The following is a 19,465-nucleotide window of genomic DNA, read 5'->3' as shown; positions in this document are numbered from 1 at the left end:
TATCCAAGCCAGAAATATTGTACATCCAGTACCCAAGTCCATACTACAAATCAAGGCCAAGAATGGACGATGCCAAGACAATTTTGAGCACTTTTGGCCTCCCTCTTGAGCTGATCTTAACTCTTTTGACTTTGAAATGTAGACAGGAACGGTAATACCGCTTGATGGATTATTAGAGTTTTAAAAAAATGGGATGTCAAAAGAAAAATTAGGATTATTTATCTTTTGAAAATAAACCTTTTTTAAAGATCATTTTATAATAAAAAACGTCATTCGAGAATATTGCCAAAAATTTTAGTAAAAATTTTCCTTTTTGGGGAAAAATGAAAAACTTTTTCTAATTTTCCAAAAAAAAAAGTCATTTCATATTAAAGTCAGAAAAAATGGGATATCAGTCGGAAAATTTGAAAAAATATTCTCATCTCGCCCTCCCCTTTTTTTTTTTTTTTTTTTTTTTTTTTTTTTAAGTTTCTTCACTTGGTCAAATGGAGTTACACTGATTTAGTATAAATAAACATTATATTATATTATTACCTTATCCGACCTAGAATTGTCTTTGAAAGACATATACATTATATGGACATAAAGTATATTTCCTTCTCTAGGAATGACTGAGTATTAAACCTGCGTTCATTGCATTCAAGAAAATAATTTCTCCCATGTGCGGTGTTCATTTTTTTTTTTTTTTTCGATCCGATATTTTTTTCCATTCAGCAGTACTAAGGACCGATATGTCCAATCCTACGATCCAAATATATTTTTATTTTCTTCACTCCTAGGTTTGATTGAATAATATAAAAATGAAGAAAATAATAAATGATAGCTAGAAGGTATAATAATAAAAGATAGCTAGGATTATAATAATAAAAGATAGCTAGAACGTATAATAATAAATTCTACCCAGGCCTACTTTAAACTTCAGTTATCCTGTGTCTTAGAAAGAAGTTATGTTGAACAACTGAAAAAAAAACATAGTTAGTTACTACGTCATTTAAGCTGTTATAGTTACTGTTAGAGAACCTTCCCCTTTTCTCGTTTGAGCGGAACGTTGATTAATTAATAATAAGTGGACTGTAATATTTTCTATCAGAGAACTATATTCTATTGTTATACACGGGAGTCTCAATACACACTGATAAATACTAGCTAATGTAATAGGAGTGAAGAGAATACCTTTCAATGTTCCTCCAATCACAACCCAGTGTTGTCTTACATATATATATATACAAATAAACCCTACCCTACTAAACAATCACTCGTTTATGAGTGAACAGTTACAATAAAAGACAGATAAGGACCAGTCCTTGGACTGGCACATTTTATTGTGACCTGATGATAAGACTGAAGTCTTTTTTGTTTGTTTTTTTAGACCGATGCAACACTAGATATAGGTTAATTGTTGAACAATGTTGTAAAATGTATAAAAACTTTTTGAATATACATCTTACAATACAAACCATAATTTGTGAGTTATTTGATTTTATTGATAGGACTCTAACTCTGAATCCTCCTGCATAACAGATTAATTATAATTATCGATTTTCTACTCTTAATCTCATAGTTTAATCTTCCATTAACAAAAACTATTCAAAATCCCTTTTAAGCATTTTATACTATGGAGTATCGTTTTTCATGATCATCACTATAAGCTCTTTTGTAATTAGCTAAGTTGTCTAGAACGTAACAATATTTTGTTTCAACATTTCAATAATATGGCTTATTGCAGGGGATCTCTTAAACCAGGTCTGGTATTTTGAAAATAGGAGATAAAAGAAAAAAATATATATAGAATAAAATTTACATCTCGGGTAATAATAGGATAACATTCATCCTCAGATAAGGGAGGGAAAGACTAAAATGTGGCAGGGAAAAATATTCATCCATGTGCATGTAAACTAAGGTGCCAATTAAATCACTTTTTGTGAAAAAGGAAAAAATTGAGGGTTTAAATGCGTTTCTTTTCATAAAAATATATGATTCACAAAGTTTGAACAATTTCTATGAATATTTAGAGGTAGCTCAACGCCCCTAAAGCTTTGAAATTTTACGTATTTTAGGGGAAAAAACGTGATTTTGTTTTAATATCATCCGTATACTACACATTACAGCTTCTTAGTAAAATTAACAAATTTAGTGAAGTTAAACTTCTATCAAAAAAAAATTATAAATGTTTTATTTTTCCCTATCTGTCAGTTCACCTGCGTATCACAGCCAATGAGCGGCTACTGATAACTACAATAATTTGCAAATACGTTTTTTTACTTAGATGAGGGGTCATCAAACTACTGCCCGGGACGTCAGTTCATCCGGCCCGCCGACTGTATTTGAATTTGATTTATAGAACGTATGAAACACGCAAGTTTGTGGTAAAATTAAAATTTGAATATTATGATTAGAATACTAGAAGATCCTGATTGCTATGTGTCTTAAATTTATTATTGTTGTAGTGTATTTTATCCTTATTATCTTGTAAATAACTATACAGTACTTTGGTCCTGTTACATGCATTTCTATAAATATATATTCAATGTACATGTAGCACATGCAGGAGCAAGATTAATTTCCTCCATTTTTATTTGGGCATCTTACAATTAAGGATCTTTCCCGTTCTTTCTTTTTCGGATCCCTTTTTCTTCAACCTTCATTATGGCTACTAAAAAAATAAAAGTGGGCGCTGAGTGTTGCGTTTTCAATCATGAATAGGGAGTGAAGTCTATTTTGAAACAAAGGACAAGGAAGTTAGTTGCGAAACATGCAGCAACAGTGTTGCAGTTTCAAAAGAATAAAATCTTCGGCGTCACTATGAAGCAAAACATCTATCAACATATTTAAAGTTTTTTGGAAAATTGCGCTCTGAGAAACATGAGTCCATGAAATGTGGTTTAGAAGCTCAAAGAAACTTCTTCACGTGAAAGTTTGGAATGAATCTGTCACTCTTTCAAGTTAAAAAATAGTTTAGAAGATGGCAGAAAGAGGTTTACTGATGGCAACTTCATAACAAAAATACAAACTTTCTCAACCACTAATAATATACACTATTTATGAGGGACTTATGGATTGATTTGTTACTCACTCAATTGAATAAAAATAAAAGACTCGAGATATTACTTAGTATTGACCTCTCGACAAAGCCTTACAGTATAAGTCCTTTTCCACCTCTATTCTTTTAGATTTCAGTGTTGTAAATACGGTTATTCTGTTATTGGGACCCTGATTTTGATGATTTTTTTTTTTTGGAGGGGGGCTGTTGGAGTGACTATGATTGACTTGCCATTAATAGGAGCGATAAATACTTCAACAAAAGAAAAATATTTGGGCCAAAGCTGTGATAACGGACCTTGATAATATTACATTGATTAATGTGGGTTACCAAATATATCATGTATAAATAGATTTTTTTTGCTGCTGAAAACGAAAATTACTAACGTGACATTCTTTCTTCCCCAAACAATAAATATTTTAAATCCTATAACCTCTTTATTTTGACAAAAAGAGTTGTTTGAAGATTACAATATGTAAAGTTCTTAGAAATAAATAGGGCCTGAGGAAAATAGAAAATATATATTATCCGCAAGGTGGTGTGACTTTCTGTAGCCTGTGCTAATATAAGTATAGATTGCTTGAGGTTGTTGGTGTCTCCTCTATGTGATAAGTATAGAAATCCTTCAGGGAGCTTTATTATTTTATCACAATACGGCGCCACTCTCTGGTGCCTTATTAACAAACTAATATAAGTAAACAACGCTCATACTCTATTGCATGTGCATGCATAATAGATGTGGTAACCACCTCCAGCATTTTATTCATTCGCAACCTCGACAAACAAAATATAACTGAAATATTTGGAAAAAAAAACATATGGTATATGGGCCTTCTGTGTTTTATTATTGCCAACTGTTAATTATTATAGGTGTATTAATTATTTAGAATATCATCATAGTGACAGAAATATTTCTTACAATACTTTTAATATACAATATTCATTAATTCAAATTGTTGATTTATATAGGTTGATATAAAAATCAAAAAACACATAAAATACCCTTTTTGAATCCTTAATACGTAGAATTAGCTGCTTTAAATCATACAAGAGTCAACTCATGAAAACAGCTGGAAGGAAAGTACAATGCAAGGTCTACAATATATCTTTGTTAATTTGAAAAAATAAATCATGAAACCTTTAATTAACGTTCCAAGATGTATTTGACATCAATGAATTACGAATAGAGCAGACCATTTACAAGTATCAAACTCTTTCAACCACTTATAATATAATCGATATAGGTACTTAATTTTAGTTTTTTTTTTAATGAGCATAAAACTAAAACAGACATGAGACAGTATGATAATAATCACCAATTGACAATTGCTTTATCTTAACTTAAATAATTAAGAACTCTATTAAGAGTAATTGTTAATTAGTGTTGTCTTCTTTTAGAGGATATGGTTTAACCTGCTTTATCTACGTATGACAAAAACCTAAAGGTTTTGAAATTGTAACATCGATAGTACTTTAAAGAAATAACACAATTGATGAACATTTCACATGTGATATAGCCTATTTTTTCAAAATGTTAATCAATATATTTCATAATTATTTTCAATCAACTCAAAATTTTATATATACAGAACATTATTTCTTTATAAAATTGACTTCTTTTAGAATAAATGTGTAATTAATTTTCATTTAATTGTAAGCCCATCCTTTTGTGAAACTTCACCATAAGTAAAGTCGAAAATTATTCAAGGCCTTATTAAAAAGTGCATGCTTTATTCACAATTTCAGTGAACTTCTGCGGATTGTCTAAAAAAAGGTGATGACTTCCTTTCTCGATGATCTGAAAAAATGAAAAAAGGTATTACAATAAAACCAACAATATAAATTAAATAAAAAATTTTAATATTTTTGAATAATTATAGTTTAAATGGATTTTACTTCTAGTTTATTGTATCCCTTGTTTTCTACCCGAGCCACATCCAAGCCATCAACGCCAAGTTTGAATATCCAAGAATATTCTCCAAAAATGGTTGTTAAGTTAACATTAGAATCAAGTCTATTTAAACGAGGAATCATTGGATTTCTTGCCCAAATTAGCATTTCATTAAGATAAGTGAATGCTGATTCACCTCTAAAATAATGAAGACAGTTTTAATTTGTAGAATTTAGAAATATTTAAATTATATTATAAATTAATTACGTAGGTTTCTGAGCGTTACAATGATACAGGTACTCAGCCAGTAAAGACTCATCCTCAGACTTAAAAGTTTCCTTCCAAATGACTAAAAGATCATTTTTAAACCATTTTATTGCATTTAAACCAAGGGTACCACTCACTCTTAATCCCAGAAGTGGAGTAAAGTGACGAGCTAAATCTATTATGTTTTCTATAATAAACCCTAATCCTTTTATTTGAGGAGGCACAGCCATTCCCCAGGGATCTACTAAAATCAAGTTCTTGATTCTTGTAGGATAGATTAGTGAATATGATGACGCAACATATCCACCAAAACTATGTCCTAATAAGTCCATGATATCAATTTTCATATTTTTTCGCCATAACTCAATATATTCTATATACTCCTTTTCACATTGAATATGATCCGTAGAAAATTCAGGGCGAGAACTACGTGCAAAACCTAGTGGATATGTAAAGTAAGCATTTTAGAACATTATAATAAATAGTTGTGATATTAAGTAAAAGACGCATCAAATGAAATTAATTTTATATACCTAGGCTCCATGAATCAGCAATATTACATAATGTATCATATAAAAACAAATTTACTTCAAGGAATAAATAGAAAACTCACAAGTGTCCAGAGTTGAAGAGATAAAGCCTTCCTTTAATACAAAAATCAAATGTAAAAGTAAAATCAAAATTACCGGGTAAGTCTATCAAAATAACTTTTCGTCTATCCGCAAGTAATTCAGCATTTGCTGCATATAATGCCATCCCTGCACCCATTCCATGGATAATAACAAGTGGTATTTTGCCTTCAGATTTCTTTTTGTTTTCTGGCTCCAACTCTCGAGTCCAAATACGGACATTGGAATTAATTTCAATGTATCTACCTTGTAACTCAGAGCCACGTTTGAGCAGCGAAATTATTTTTTCTTCAGATTGTTTGAGTGCTTGAGGTGATGACTTGCACCACTTTGTCCAAGGAGAAGGATCTTTAGGTTCCAGAACTTCTATTTCTTCTTCTTCCATTTTATCTCTACTCATGACAGAAGTAAATTCTTTTATTTCTTCAGTCATTTTTATCAGTTTTGTCAACTAACACAATGTATTTTGATTAATTAGATAATTTTGCGTATTTATTTACTTAATTTCTTGTTACTCACAAGGATAATATTATATTCTTTAGAGTAGGTACCTATGTTCACATAGGATTTATAATATTTTTAGTTTTTACCAATATTTTTTTAAATATATTATTTTGAAATTTTCTATGAGTGCTTTTTGAGGTTTTCTTTCAAGTTGTTGTCATTATTGTTTTAATATCAAAGAAAATAAAAACCCAGAAAATGTTATATCATTGACAAGTCAACATAAAAGTAGACTAGGATGAAAAAAAGAAATTTTATTCAACTATTTTCCTACCGTTTCTTATAAAGTACAAATAGTTAAAAAAAATGTACTAAATTCATCCCAGCCTACTTTTATGTTGACTTGTTATTTTTGATATATGTTGTGTTCAAGTTGGGAATTTATTTTCAAGTTGAAATTTATATACAATATAAGCAAATTGTACAATTTACAATAAAAAAAATCAGATGAGCCATTTGAAATGAAAAATTTACTATATTTGTGAATTATTCATGCAACAATTGAATTTCAATAAGATAGTGAATATATTATTGGCGTCATTTTTGACTTGTTTTATCAAATTTACTCACTTATAAGACCTATTCTGTAATAAATTATAAATTTCAATCACATACTCTTCTATTGCTCGAATAAATACTTAATTTTAATAAACCCAAAATTAATTGATCACATTAATTAATAGTTGGTAATTAAAATTTTTAGTGCTGTAATTAAATAGTAAAAAAAATTAACTTATACAATCTCATTTCACCAGTTACAACTTGTACAAAATCACACTATAATTAGAGCCTAATTTTTAGCATTAAATTACGGTACATTTTATTTTCGAAAAGTTATCAAAACCTCTCTCCATTACGTATTCATTAATTTACGTTATAATTTGATGATTTTTAAGTCAAGTGCTATTTTTAGAAATTAAAACCCTTATTACTCTATTCTTAACAAAGTAATTTGTTCACTTCTTTTATCATGAATTATATAGTAATTTGATAAAAATTGTTTATGAATATAACTGCACAGGAAATGTTATAAATGATTCAAATAAATACATTGTAAACAAGAGATAATAATACTTCCTGTGAATTCATTCAAGGCATAGAGAAAATGTAATAAAAAATATATTGTAAAGTGCATATTATTCCACTGCAACAAAGCTGAGGTCTTTGATTAATCATAATTCATAACATCATGTTAAATAATTTCCATTGCACCGTTCTTTCGTTACACAACATTAATTTTTAGATTATTTGGGCATCAATATTATGATAATGTTTGTGATTATATTTCTTTGCTAAGAAGATTTTATTAATTAGTTAATTGCCTAATGTATAATTTTTGGGGTGTATGTATAAAAATAATAATTAATTAATTCAATTTCAAATTTGCCAAAATGTCAAATAATTAAACGATTGGAATTATTAATAATAGTTTATTATTGAAAAATTGAATTTTTTTTTTCGTCTATACAAATTGGATACTACGTACTTTATGCATTGAAATTAGGGATTTAGGAAGCTATAAAAATGTTATTAATTAATAATCGATGATAAAACTAACCGAAAGTACATTATTTGAAGCCATTTATTACCCTGTTTATTTTACAGCTCTTTTTGTAGAAGAGTATTTATATTTCTTTGTAAGTATAATTCCTTGTGTAAATTTTGAAATAAAGAAATTTCCCCATATGTACATGTAAATATGATATTTTATATATTAACCTTTGACCATCTGGGTGAATCAGCGCAGCGTAGAAAAGAGGAGTAAACCGGAATGTGTTTATTTTAAATAGAAAAAGCGAGCTGGAGCTGAGATAATCACTTCCTTTTCTACTAAAAGGAGACTGAATAAATATCAAGAGATTATTTTGTATTAAGTATATGTGAAACTTGTGCTTTCAGTACTGTTTAGGATGAGGACAACGTCGCTTCCCTTTCTATTGTTAGTGATCACACTCTCAGGATCTGTTTGGGCAGGTCAATTAGGAGCTCCCAAATGTACATGGGGTCCAACTTATTGGTGTTCAGATTTTTCTACAGCCCGAGAATGCTTTGCTACTACACACTGTATCCAAAATGTTTGGTCTAAATTAGAACTGCCACCAGATGACGATGAAGTTTGTGCTGTCTGTAAAGAAATGGTGGCAGAGGCCAGAGACACTCTTAGATCAAACGAAACTCGGGTAAGAGCTTCTTTGTCTTATTTAATTATGTAGCTTCAATTGTTCTTAAAAGAGAGTTTAAAGAATATATTTTTTGAATAAGAATCTTTGAGAATTAGTTTTAATTATTATAATTTGCAAAGACATTTATAATGAATATCAGCATATATTTAATTTATGTCCATAAAAGCTGTTCGAATAAATTCGGATTCTATGAAATTAACAAAATGCTTGTATTTTTAGGAAGAACTTAAAGAAGTTTTTGAGGGTTCTTGCAAGCTCATACCCATCAAAGCAATAGCTAATGAATGTATTAAGATCTTTGATGACTTTGTACCAGAACTGGTTGAAACATTAGCATCTGAAATGAATCCTCAGATTGTTTGCGCAACAGCAGGTAATTTTGTCATCTGAATGAAAACAAATATGTTACTAATACGCGTTTGATTCATCAAACTGGTAATTTGATGATTTTTTTTATAAGGATTTTATCCGAACAAAGTCCAGAGACTTAAGATTGACTTTTTTTTTTAAATATGCAGTACTTATTTGACTTATAATTTTGTTAATAAATATGAAGTTTAGATGATTATTTTTAATATATTAGGTTTATGTAATTCGAAGAGAATCGATAATCTCCTTAAAAATTTATACGCTCAAAGTACCACTAACATGTGTAATACATGTCGTTCTGGAGTTCAAAAATTTACCCAACGCATTCAAGATTCGGATCCTCGGAGTTTAAAATTGAGATTTATGGATTTGTGTGATGAACTTTCATCTTTTAGTGATGCCTGCAAAGTTACCGTTGAAGATTCTTTTGACGATATCCACAAGTAATGCATAATATATTTTTTAATGATTCTCTATCACTAAATTATGTTTTTTTTTCTTTTGTAGTGTGTTAAAATTTAATCTAAACGATGAGATTTGCGATCTTATGGGAGTATGTAGCGAAACATTCGAAACGCCAGTTGTAGATTCGAGTAACTCAGAAGATATAGAGTGTGAATTTTGTGAAAAGGTTGTTAATTAATTTCTGTGGGGACTAAAAGGGAGATAACTGTTTTACCTTGCAGGTAATTCAACATTGGAAGGATGAATGGACATCTCGTACCACTATAGAAGAATTTAAAGAGGTTCTTGATGCCCTTTGTAATAAATTACACAACACGGATCGAATCAATAGGTGTCTACACATTGTAAATGATTATTACATCCCAATCTTCAATTTTGTTTCCCATGAGTTGGATCCAAAAGTGATTTGTGAAATTTTTGGACTTTGCAATATGAATTTAGATTCCATGTTTCAAGTGAGATTTTAAATATTTTATATTAGATTATTTGATTGCTCTTCAAATTATTCCGTATGGTTATGCGACTACATACTATTAATTAATTATCTAGATAAGAGAAGATAGCTCCATTTTCACTCTTCTTATGCCTGAAGGAAGTGACAATTCAATAGTTGTGCCCAAAGTTCCTCTTGTAGATGCTCAACAATCAATCGATTCCATTCCTATGTTCAGAGCTAATATGCTTGAAGATGAAGATTATCCATATATATCCTTGCAAAATGCTGAACGAGTCATTCAACAAACCCCGTTGATTTCCCTATTTCCTGCTAGTGGAGAAAGTCAACCCAAAGTACAAATTATAGAAGCTTCATCTATTGTTGAGAATGCTGATGGAACTCCATTAGTAGAGTTAGACAGTACAATGGTTTTCCAAGTTCCAACGTCTGAAGCTCAAGAATCTAATGACATTACGGTTTCACAAGATGAAGAAGGTATATATTGGTCTTATTTGTATTAAATTTTATCGTTATCTTTTGGATAATGTATAATTCATCATTTTAAAATGATTTTTTTTCTTAATTATGCTCAGTGTTGGAGTGTCAACTTTGTAAGGATGTCATAATTGCGCTGAAGTCTAAAGTGAACAATAACACAGAAGAAGAAATCAAAGAGAAACTTGAAAAAATGTGTTTAGCCTTTCCTGCAATTGTTCGTGATCAATGTAAAACATTAGTAGATAAATACACTGATGAAATCATTAATGGAATAATTAGGGATCTTAGCCCACAAGAGGTAATATATTTTTGTTCTAAATTTATGATTTGTTTATTTTTATGTTCACCTTGAAACTATGATTATTATAGATATGCTTTAAACTTCATCTCTGTTCCAAACCTAAGGAAGTCTTAGTAAAATCAGTACAGTGTACAATTTGTAAAAAAGCTGTCGAAATTTTGGAACATGAAATAAAAAATAAAAAGAGTAAAGATGAAATTCGGCATGCAATAGGTCAGCTTTGTAAAAAATTTCCATTTTTCCTAAAGAAAGAATGTAAAAAGTTTGTAAATAAATACACTGATAAATTGGTAGATGCTATATTTAAAGGATTAAGTCCTGATAAGGTTAGTTTCGAATGGATCTCCTGCTTACTTTAGCTTTTTAAATATCGATCAGTTAGTTTAACTGTCTTATTTTAATTAAGGTATGTAAAGAAATTCACGTTTGTGTTGTAAAAGAGGAACCATCAAAGACGCCAATTAAATGTAAAATTTGTAGAAAAGCTGTGAAAATCCTGGAGTCTGAAATCAAAGATAAGAAAAATGAAGAAGAGATAAAGAAAGATATTTCAGAGTTATGTTCTAAGTTCCCTAAGGGACTGATTCATCAGTGTAAAAAATTCGTTATAAAATATTCCAAACAACTTACTATTGATATAATGAAGGGTTTAAATTCCACACAGGTCAGAATTGTTGCATCTTGGTTTGTTTTGCGGTTTAGTTTTATATTTTCGACTTCAATAATCAAATAATCCAATTTTTTCGGTTGGATCATATTAATTTTTTTAGCTTTTCAGTAGATAAACGTATTCCTTATGTTTGAATCTTTAAAAAAACATTTTTCCTTATTTTAGATTTGTGAGCAATTAGAGCTGTGCAAGCCGTCAATAATAATTGTCAAAAAAGATCATTCATCGGATAATACTGCTGGTTGTGCTCTTTGTGAATATATCATTGGGCAATTGGACACATATCTTAATAAAAAGGGAAATAGAGATTCAATTGAGAATGCTTTAGAGTCTATTTGCGACATGATGTCGTCTCAATCATCAAAGAAAAAATGTGATGAATTTGTTGATTCCTATATCAATGCAATTATTGACACTTTTACTCATGGGATGTCTCCTAAAGAATTATGCCAACTTATTTATATTTGTCAGAGTAATAATGTTAGAAGAAATGAATTGAGCTTGGGACCACAAAATCAATGTAAAATATGTGATGGCATATTTACTGAAATTTATGAAGATGTTTTGGATAAAGAAGAGGAAATCAAGGAAGCTTTGAGAAATGTCTGTGACGCTGTCTTGAGGTAAAATTAAAGGAATTTTAGAAGCTTTGTAATATTTCATTTTTTTGAACTTTGTGTTTAGTGGTTCTGATGTTGAGTCCTGCAAAATCATGGTTGATACATATGTATCAATGGTCATTAGTAACATCATGCAATATGATTCTCCAGATGAATTCTGCAGAAACTTTTATCAATGTGAGGAAGACTCGTCTGAAGAATTAATCCCATTATACCATCCCAATGAAATCCCTCCCTTAGAAATGGTTCTGTCTCATGAGGTATAATTGAACCTTTCATCAATTATACATATTTGTGTTAATAACTAAATGCTTTTCATGCTTAATATATCTAGTATTCCATGGCTAGCTTTTGTGTGGATTGTATCAAAGTTATAAATGAGTTAGAAAACTCAGCTTTCACTAACACTTCAATTGACTTTACTGTTCGTACTTTGCAAATGGTTTGTTCAACGTTCCCGTCACCTATTGACACTAGATGTGAAGATGCTATTGATGAAATTGATGGGGATATAGAAGGCTTTTTTTCTAATAATCCTCCTAAGAGTGTTTGCAAATATTTGAGAGTGTGTCCTTCTAGTCTTTATGATCAATCATTGAAGCTTTGGGGTAAGCCGCTTGTTATAATCTTACAAATAAATTTTTTTGAGCTAGGTTCTTTAATATTACCATTACTATTTATTATATTTTCAGATGCTGGTATTGTCGGAGGCAACAAATGTATCTGGGGTCCAGAGTACTGGTGTCAATCATTAGTTCACGCTCGAACCTGTGGTACACTTGATCACTGCAGGAATAATGTCTGGCTTTAATATTTTAATTCATTCTTCAATTATTTTTTTACTCTTTTCGTAATTTAATTTATATATTGAAAGTTATATAACATGTTTACTTTAAATAGATGTTTGAAAATGTAAATGCAGTAAATGTTTTAAATATAAATTTGAATTGTGTTTTTTTTTTGGTAGTTATATAACACCTAATTCATTATTATAATTTTAAACATTACTTAAATTGATTATTACTTATTAGTAAATTAGTAATAAATAAAGTAGTAGTATGAAGCATATACATATTAAATACCTATGTATAAGTGTTCTCGAAATTATTTAATTATATTTTTAACGTCGCACAGCGGTCTCAATTCAGTGGTTGGTACTTACGACCCTACTTGGACTAGAAAACTAGTTCGTACAAATCTCAATAAAAGCCTAACACTAGACGTGGTTTGTAATAAGGGGCAGTACTTGACTCAAGTCCAGTATAATTTTTTTTTTTTTAATGACCATTACAATAGAAAAAGGTCGTTTTAAAAATAGAAAGAAATATTCTTTTTACAAATGAACATTGGCAAATGAAAAGTGCCCCTCATTTTATTTTCTAAAAAATGAAAATATCTTTAAAGAATAAAAAGGGGTTCGCACATTTATCTTGGCCCTAGGCCTCGCTCACCCTAAAAACGCCCTGACTATGGACCTTATATTCTAATTATGGATTTAAAATTAGCTCAAAAGAAATCTAAGAATTCCAACTGGACTGTTCGAAAATATTGGAAGGGCTTTTAGCAGTACTTTTTCCCACCTCTGTCAAAGTTGTGTTTAACTAGGAAGCGCTCTAGAGAAGGAGTATGCACTCTTTTTAATATTTTACTATTTGTCATACAAAAAATATTGAATAGAAAGAGATAATAATATATATTCATATACGTAGGCTGATATATATATTTCTGGCCTAATAATGAAAATGCGAATATTTATCAGCAAAAATGGTTTTATTGTTTTTCAAAGTATTCTCCAGTATAATTTATACACTTTTGCATGCGCTCAAACCAATTGTCAAAGCTCTTTTTCCACTCCGATTAAGACACCTCCAAAACATGGTTATTAAACGCTTCAACAACATCTTCTGGCGACGAAAATCGTTGACTACAATTATAAAGAACGCTTTTATAATTTTAATGGTAGGCTTATTTTACATTTGATTATATGAAAAAAAAGAAAGTATTTGGAGGGAAAAAAATCCCCATTGTCAAGCATGGGGTAGAAACATTATGTATTGGGAGTGTTTCTCTGCGAAGGGGAGATGATAACTTCGCCACATCGAAGGGCCGATGGACCATCATCGAGGAAATCTTGGGTGACAACCTCCTTACCTCAGGCCAGGGAACTGAAAATGGATCTTCTAGCACGGCAATAACCGAAAACTTACTACCATGGCAACAAAGAAGAGACTAAAAAAGAAGAAGCATATTAAGTTCATGGAGTGGCCTACCCAGTCTCCAGACCTCAATCTCATTGAAAATCTTTATAAGTGGGCAAACTTATAAAATCGACAACAGATCAAATACTTATTTTTCTACACTGTAGATTTATATTAATAATATAGTGAATACGACCTATTAATTATTATATTCAACCATATAATGTTAAGGATGGAGTTTTTCTTACCAGTTATGAGTCAAAATGATTCTCGTTGAAAGTAATATTCTATTTATTTCAAATTTTTTGCCAAAATTTTATTAACTGACAATAAATTAAGAATTATTCTCACACAAATAAAAAAAGTCATTATACATACTAAAAAAGTGTAACACAACTTCTTGCATAAAATATAATGCAGACTCCAGTACTAAGGTACTCTTTGGTTTAACATAGAAAAGTAGGTTGATTGCAAAAAATCAAAAATAATTAGGAGGGGGGTTTTGTATTCCAGGTTCTGTTTAATTATTATTATTAACCGATTGTTCACCAATAAATTTTAGATATTTCAAAACAGTGTATAAAAAGTCCCCAATAGTAAACCTCTACCTGGTATAATTAACTTTTGATCAATAATGAAATTGACAAAAAAATGGACCAATCTTTTTTTAAATAAAGAAAAGTTTGCCACTATCCTCCATGTCGGATTATAAAGATTTTTTCTATAAGAGTTAGACCTTTTTGAATGTAGAGGATATTTGTAATCGGTTGAGGCATTAATCATTAGCATAAGTTGGTAGGAGAATCTATGTAGCCATTGTCTATTCCTATTGGCTCTGTGTCAAACCAGGGCGTTCGCAGGATTGTTGCATATTAAAAAGCATTTTTTTTAGAAGAGGTTGATGCTTCCTTGCTCCTCCACCTGCTGACAACCCGGGAAACTGGTAAGTCACAGATATGACACAAAAATGAATATTTCGTGTTTCTTGAAGGGTAAAGAGGGGCTTGAAATTTTTATTATTATCAAAATTCATTGACCCAGTGACATCAACAGGCCCGCCAGAAGGGATTTAAGAAGCTATAAAATAAAAGACACTTTTACCCTCGAATTTACTTGACAAAATAATAATATTGTTTGCTTGTCAACATTACCAAAACTTCGGCTATAACTATAGTATAGTATCTTGCAGTGCTATCATAAGTCCATATTTATATTAAGGTAGAATCAGGCTCATGAGCGCAAACAATAATGCTATTCACGAAAAACAGTACTGACTTGGGTCGAATTTTGTATATGGTATAACAAGATTGGACACCTACATACTATTCAAAAGGGTCTAAGAAAGGTTAAAAAATAGAATAACTTGGACAAATGACTTAACTGACTAGCCTAGAATTTTTACAGGACTTTCCAATATTTGGCATAGCGTACTTATGTTCTTAAGTACTTCGTGTATAGCAAGGCTAATGTATTTTTATTAACCTTGCTGTATAGAAGTACATAGAGCCGAAGGTCTACAAAAGATTCGACAACTTGAAAAAACTCTAAAATCATCTACAAAAAATGAAATTTCCAGAGATATTGGCTACTTTGGGTACATTTCAGCATCCACGAAACATAATTTTTTTTAAATAAATACAACTTAAATGAAAAAAAAATTAGATAAGCAATGTTTTTTCTATGAAAAATTTGATATTTTCTGACAAACTTGTTAATATTAAGGAAATATTACTTATTTAAAGTCATACTGCCATCTTAAATATAACATTAAAAAGGAAATCAAATATCTTTTTTATTTCAAACCATCAAATAATAAATAATATACCACGTTATAACAACAATGGTCTTAAATTTTTCAGTTTATAATCTATAATTCAATTGTGCTCTTTCCGTGACGTCAATATTGTTTATGTCCGCCATCTTGGGGCCTTAACAATCAAATTTTATAAGAATAAAAACTTAAAATTGAGAAAAAAGTTTAAACCCTTATTTGTCTTAATTTTCAGCTTTTATTCTTATAAAATTGAAAAATCAATTTCTGTAACGTCTAGTTTTATTATATATCATAATGATATGTATTTAAAATGTGTTATTACATAATTATACATTTATTCTTATTTTCTTACAATAGACAATAAATTAACAATTGCAAGGATCAGACATTTTTCTCTGACTATCCTACTATTCTTGTCCCTAATAGATCCAAAGCAAAATTAATAGAAATTTAATAAAGATTAGCAGTACCTACAACTTTGATTGAATTCAAATAATATGCCGTTTATATATATATATATTTTTTTTTTTTTGCATCAAGTAGTATTCACTACAGCTATTAAATCATTTTGTTTTAAGGCCATTTGACGAAGTTACATTAAGATTTCTGGAAGTTTTACCATTTTTTTTGTAATAAACATATCAGCATAAAAACATCAGGATGGCGTCGCCTTCAATTGTGATGCAAATTTTTGATGTCAGGGAAAGCGCTAAATGGTATATTTCAGTGCCGATATCATGATTTGCTTATTGTGAGCCTGGTTGTAGTGACTATGTATTACTCATCATCAATAGTCCGATAAACACAACTATTGAAAACATTATCACCCCCCCCCCTCTGGATTACGGCCTTGTATTTATAAAGACATTGAACCCAATGATCGTAGTAAAAATCACTACTTATTTAAAGGAGTGTAATTATAAAGATCTTTTTTTATTTTAAACGAAATCTAGAAGTTGAATATATTTATTATGTTACCACTTAAATTAAGAAATTGGTAATGTCAATGAAGACAAAACATAAAATATGACAGAATATCCCAAAATTAATTTAATTTATTACAGATGAATTAATTATGAATTGTCCTTGAAATGATTTTCATCAATGAATAATTAATTTACCATTTGTATCCCATTGCTTGTTTTTGTTTTTGTTTATGCTTGACAATTTCTAGGTTTCTATCCTTCCAATTCGATTTTCTCATTTTAATAGGTCTACTCCCAACATATTTACCATTCATTTCCCTCATGGCTCGTGTAAAGTCCTGAGGATCACGAAAGCTTACAAAGCCATAACCTTTGGTTTTATTTGATCTTTTATCACGTATCACTTTAGCTTTCATAAAAGAACTATATCTGGAAAAAGTTCTAGAAAGGACTTCGTCTGTTACATCATTTCCGAGATCCCCACAAAATATACGATAATCATTTCTCTCCCAATCCTTAAGAGACTCATCTTCCCAAAGTTGTCCTCCACCGACACGAACTATTTTTTTAGGTTTCCGATTTTTCTTATTAGATTCTTCTGAAGTGTTTCCATGAGATGCTGTTCCTAAGGAACTAGAGGATGAAGATGCTTGAGGGCCAGGATTTTTGACAAGGATCTTGGGTTTGACGACCTTGGCTTTTTCTTCGAGGACTTGTTTGGCTTTTGTGGATATTTCTTGAGCTGTGACGGCTGTGGGTTTCATCAAACCTGAGGATCTGTATCAAGGATAAGGGCAGGTTAAACGTATGAAATAAATAGGCCTTTATGGATGTAAATACCTAGATTTCTTGGATGGTTTGGAAGTATGGTTCTTCTCCTGTTGAATTTCTTTTTCATATTTGAGGAGGGTATTGAAAACATCTTCTTCGTCCTTCTTCGTTACACGAGTCGCTGGAGGAACAAAATTTACTTTAGCTGCAGCACTTATGGTAGAAGTACGATTAATTTCCGCCTCAAATCGGCTCATTTCTTCTTCAAAGTTGAAGGCCATCATCGAAAGTCTTCTTTCGTTTATTTTTCCGGAAAAAATATTACTTGAGGGATCGAATTGGAAGAGCGTATTTAACAAAAATTAAGAATATTAGTAGACTAGCTAGTCAATGCTATCATAATCAAATTCAACACTGTTTATTATTTATATATTCTTATGACGTCATTCGTTTCTTCTTTTTTCACTCTCTCTCTCTCTCTTTGTAGCCAGTTTTAGCTAATTAGCCTAAGCATTTTTTGCTAGAGACTACTACTAAAAATGGAAGAAGGAAACAAAACGCTTGAAATAAAAAGTAAACAAAAAAAAAAAAATGTATTTATATGAATTATGTTCTTCATTCATGTAACCTCGATAAAAAAATATAGAAAATAAATACCTCTTCTTAGACAATTAGGGTTTAATTAGGTTTTTTGTTTTGAAATAACTTCTATAATTTTTTAAACCATAATTAAGATTCAGAAATTGTGGTTTTAATTAATATTTTTATTGATAGTTTATTCTAAATAAACATACATAATCCTATCCCAAACTTAGAAAAGTATTAGGTTATACTACATGAATTTTTGTCAAAATATAAATTAATTTTTTTAATTAAAAATAATCAATAATAGTCCATTTTTGACAAAAGATTCTATCAACGACTAGACTCCTTAATGCTTATCTTACGTAAATATATATTTAAACACCTACAGTCAGATGAATTATATTTTTTTTAAATTATACGAAGTTGTTTTTATTCATTTATAAATCTAATTTGGTCACTTGAAATCAACAAACTCTCCCTAAGTTTCATAAAATTTCCAAGGATCTATAGGAAACTTATAAACTCATTACTAAAATATGTAATTGTACTTAATTGATGCTCTATTTATTTTTATAGGAATAATTAATTAGATTAATTAGTTTGGAAATCTTATGTCCAATTGGACTTCTAAATAAATAATGGATTTATGTATAAATATCTTAATGATGAATAAATGTTATCTATTTCCATTATTTAGTGGCACACATTTATGAATTTTTCTAATTTTTTCGCTCGTATAGAAGTATCTGAATTTCAGGACTCTTTATGTTTGCAATTAATTTCTTTGAATTTTTATATGTTTACTCCAAAAAATGAAGAGAAATAAGGTACAAGAATAAATAAAACTTAAACACATGGTTCTCAAGTTTTTAAACTTATGCTTGCGTGAAATTGTGAGGTTTTATCTCAATTTACTACATAAAAAAATAACAAAACCGTATTTCAGTTGGGAAAATTCGTTTACAAAAAGAAAGATTTATCTTCTAACCTAATATCTACACACAAAGGAGCTGGGCGTGTCTCTGAGAGAAGTGATGTCAGAGTCTTCTTAGAGTGGCCAACTACATGAGAGGCAAACTCGTCGACTGCAGACAGCAGAAAGCCACAGATATATTATAGAAAAAAAAATTCTAACTTCTCTTCAGACGACAACTTAACTTCGACCGTCTTTTCTTGCAATCTTTAAAATTATTATTTAACTTTCAAATGTTTTTGATGTTATCTCATAAGATGCAGAAATGGAAAAATAATACACATTTATATAAATGAGCGATTTTATTGCTCCTCTAAAATGACGAGTGTACTCTCCCGTTATCCAAAACAATGAGCGGTTTCGCT

The 19,465-nt window shown here is 29.9% G+C and overlaps 3 protein-coding genes and 1 long non-coding RNA gene across 7 annotated transcripts; 1 reads left to right on the top strand and 3 right to left on the bottom strand.

Moving 5' to 3' along the window:
* Positions 1-4,536: 4,536 nt before the first annotated feature.
* Positions 4,537-8,184, bottom strand: LOC121114980 ((Lyso)-N-acylphosphatidylethanolamine lipase). Of its 2 annotated transcripts, XM_040709118.2 has the most exons (5): positions 8,051-8,184; positions 5,885-6,219; positions 5,199-5,637; positions 4,937-5,129; positions 4,537-4,838 (listed from the first exon to the last, which is right to left on the bottom strand). In XM_040709118.2, exons 2-5 carry the CDS (start codon positions 6,210-6,212, stop codon positions 4,755-4,757), a joined length of 1,044 nt encoding a protein of 347 aa, XP_040565052.1. In that variant the 5' UTR covers positions 6,213-6,219; positions 8,051-8,184; the 3' UTR covers positions 4,537-4,754. The 2 variants fall into 2 exon arrangements, with proteins under 2 accessions (XP_040565052.1, XP_040565051.1); XM_040709117.2 differs by lacking the exon at positions 8,051-8,184 and having other exon boundaries at positions 4,562-4,838; positions 5,885-6,400.
* Positions 8,185-8,225: 41 nt separating this feature from the next.
* On the top strand, positions 8,226-12,958 carry LOC121114979 (prosaposin). 3 transcript variants are annotated; one of them, XM_040709113.2, is made up of 13 exons: positions 8,226-8,511; positions 8,734-8,887; positions 9,098-9,326; positions 9,391-9,514; positions 9,570-9,803; positions 9,898-10,279; positions 10,378-10,580; positions 10,652-10,909; positions 10,990-11,247; positions 11,419-11,876; positions 11,938-12,133; positions 12,208-12,481; positions 12,566-12,958. In XM_040709113.2, exons 1-13 carry the CDS (start codon positions 8,242-8,244, stop codon positions 12,682-12,684), a joined length of 3,159 nt encoding a protein of 1,052 aa, XP_040565047.1. In that variant the 5' UTR covers positions 8,226-8,241; the 3' UTR covers positions 12,685-12,958. The 3 variants fall into 3 exon arrangements, with proteins under 3 accessions (XP_040565047.1, XP_040565049.1, XP_040565050.1); XM_040709115.2 differs by lacking the exon at positions 12,208-12,481; XM_040709116.2 differs by lacking the exons at positions 10,652-10,909; positions 10,990-11,247.
* A 666-nt stretch (positions 12,959-13,624) lies between these two features.
* Positions 13,625-14,377, bottom strand: LOC139905000 (uncharacterized). Its single transcript, XR_011779396.1, has 2 exons — positions 14,320-14,377; positions 13,625-13,797 (listed from the first exon to the last, which is right to left on the bottom strand). It is a non-coding gene; the product is annotated as an uncharacterized lncRNA (long non-coding RNA).
* Positions 14,378-16,795: 2,418 nt separating this feature from the next.
* On the bottom strand, positions 16,796-18,062 carry LOC121114978 (RNA-binding protein 42). The gene is made up of 2 exons (XM_040709112.2): positions 17,612-18,062; positions 16,796-17,548 (listed from the first exon to the last, which is right to left on the bottom strand). The coding sequence occupies exons 1-2, from the start codon at positions 17,824-17,826 to the stop codon at positions 16,963-16,965; spliced, it is 801 nt and encodes a 266-aa protein (XP_040565046.1). The 5' UTR covers positions 17,827-18,062; the 3' UTR covers positions 16,796-16,962.
* Positions 18,063-19,465: the final 1,403 nt, after the last annotated feature.

This window comes from Lepeophtheirus salmonis, chromosome 3 (assembly GCF_016086655.4).
Source record: "Lepeophtheirus salmonis chromosome 3, UVic_Lsal_1.4, whole genome shotgun sequence".
Classification (NCBI taxonomy): domain Eukaryota; kingdom Metazoa; phylum Arthropoda; class Copepoda; order Siphonostomatoida; family Caligidae; genus Lepeophtheirus; species Lepeophtheirus salmonis.
This window is presented reverse-complemented; position numbering and strand designations above follow the sequence as displayed.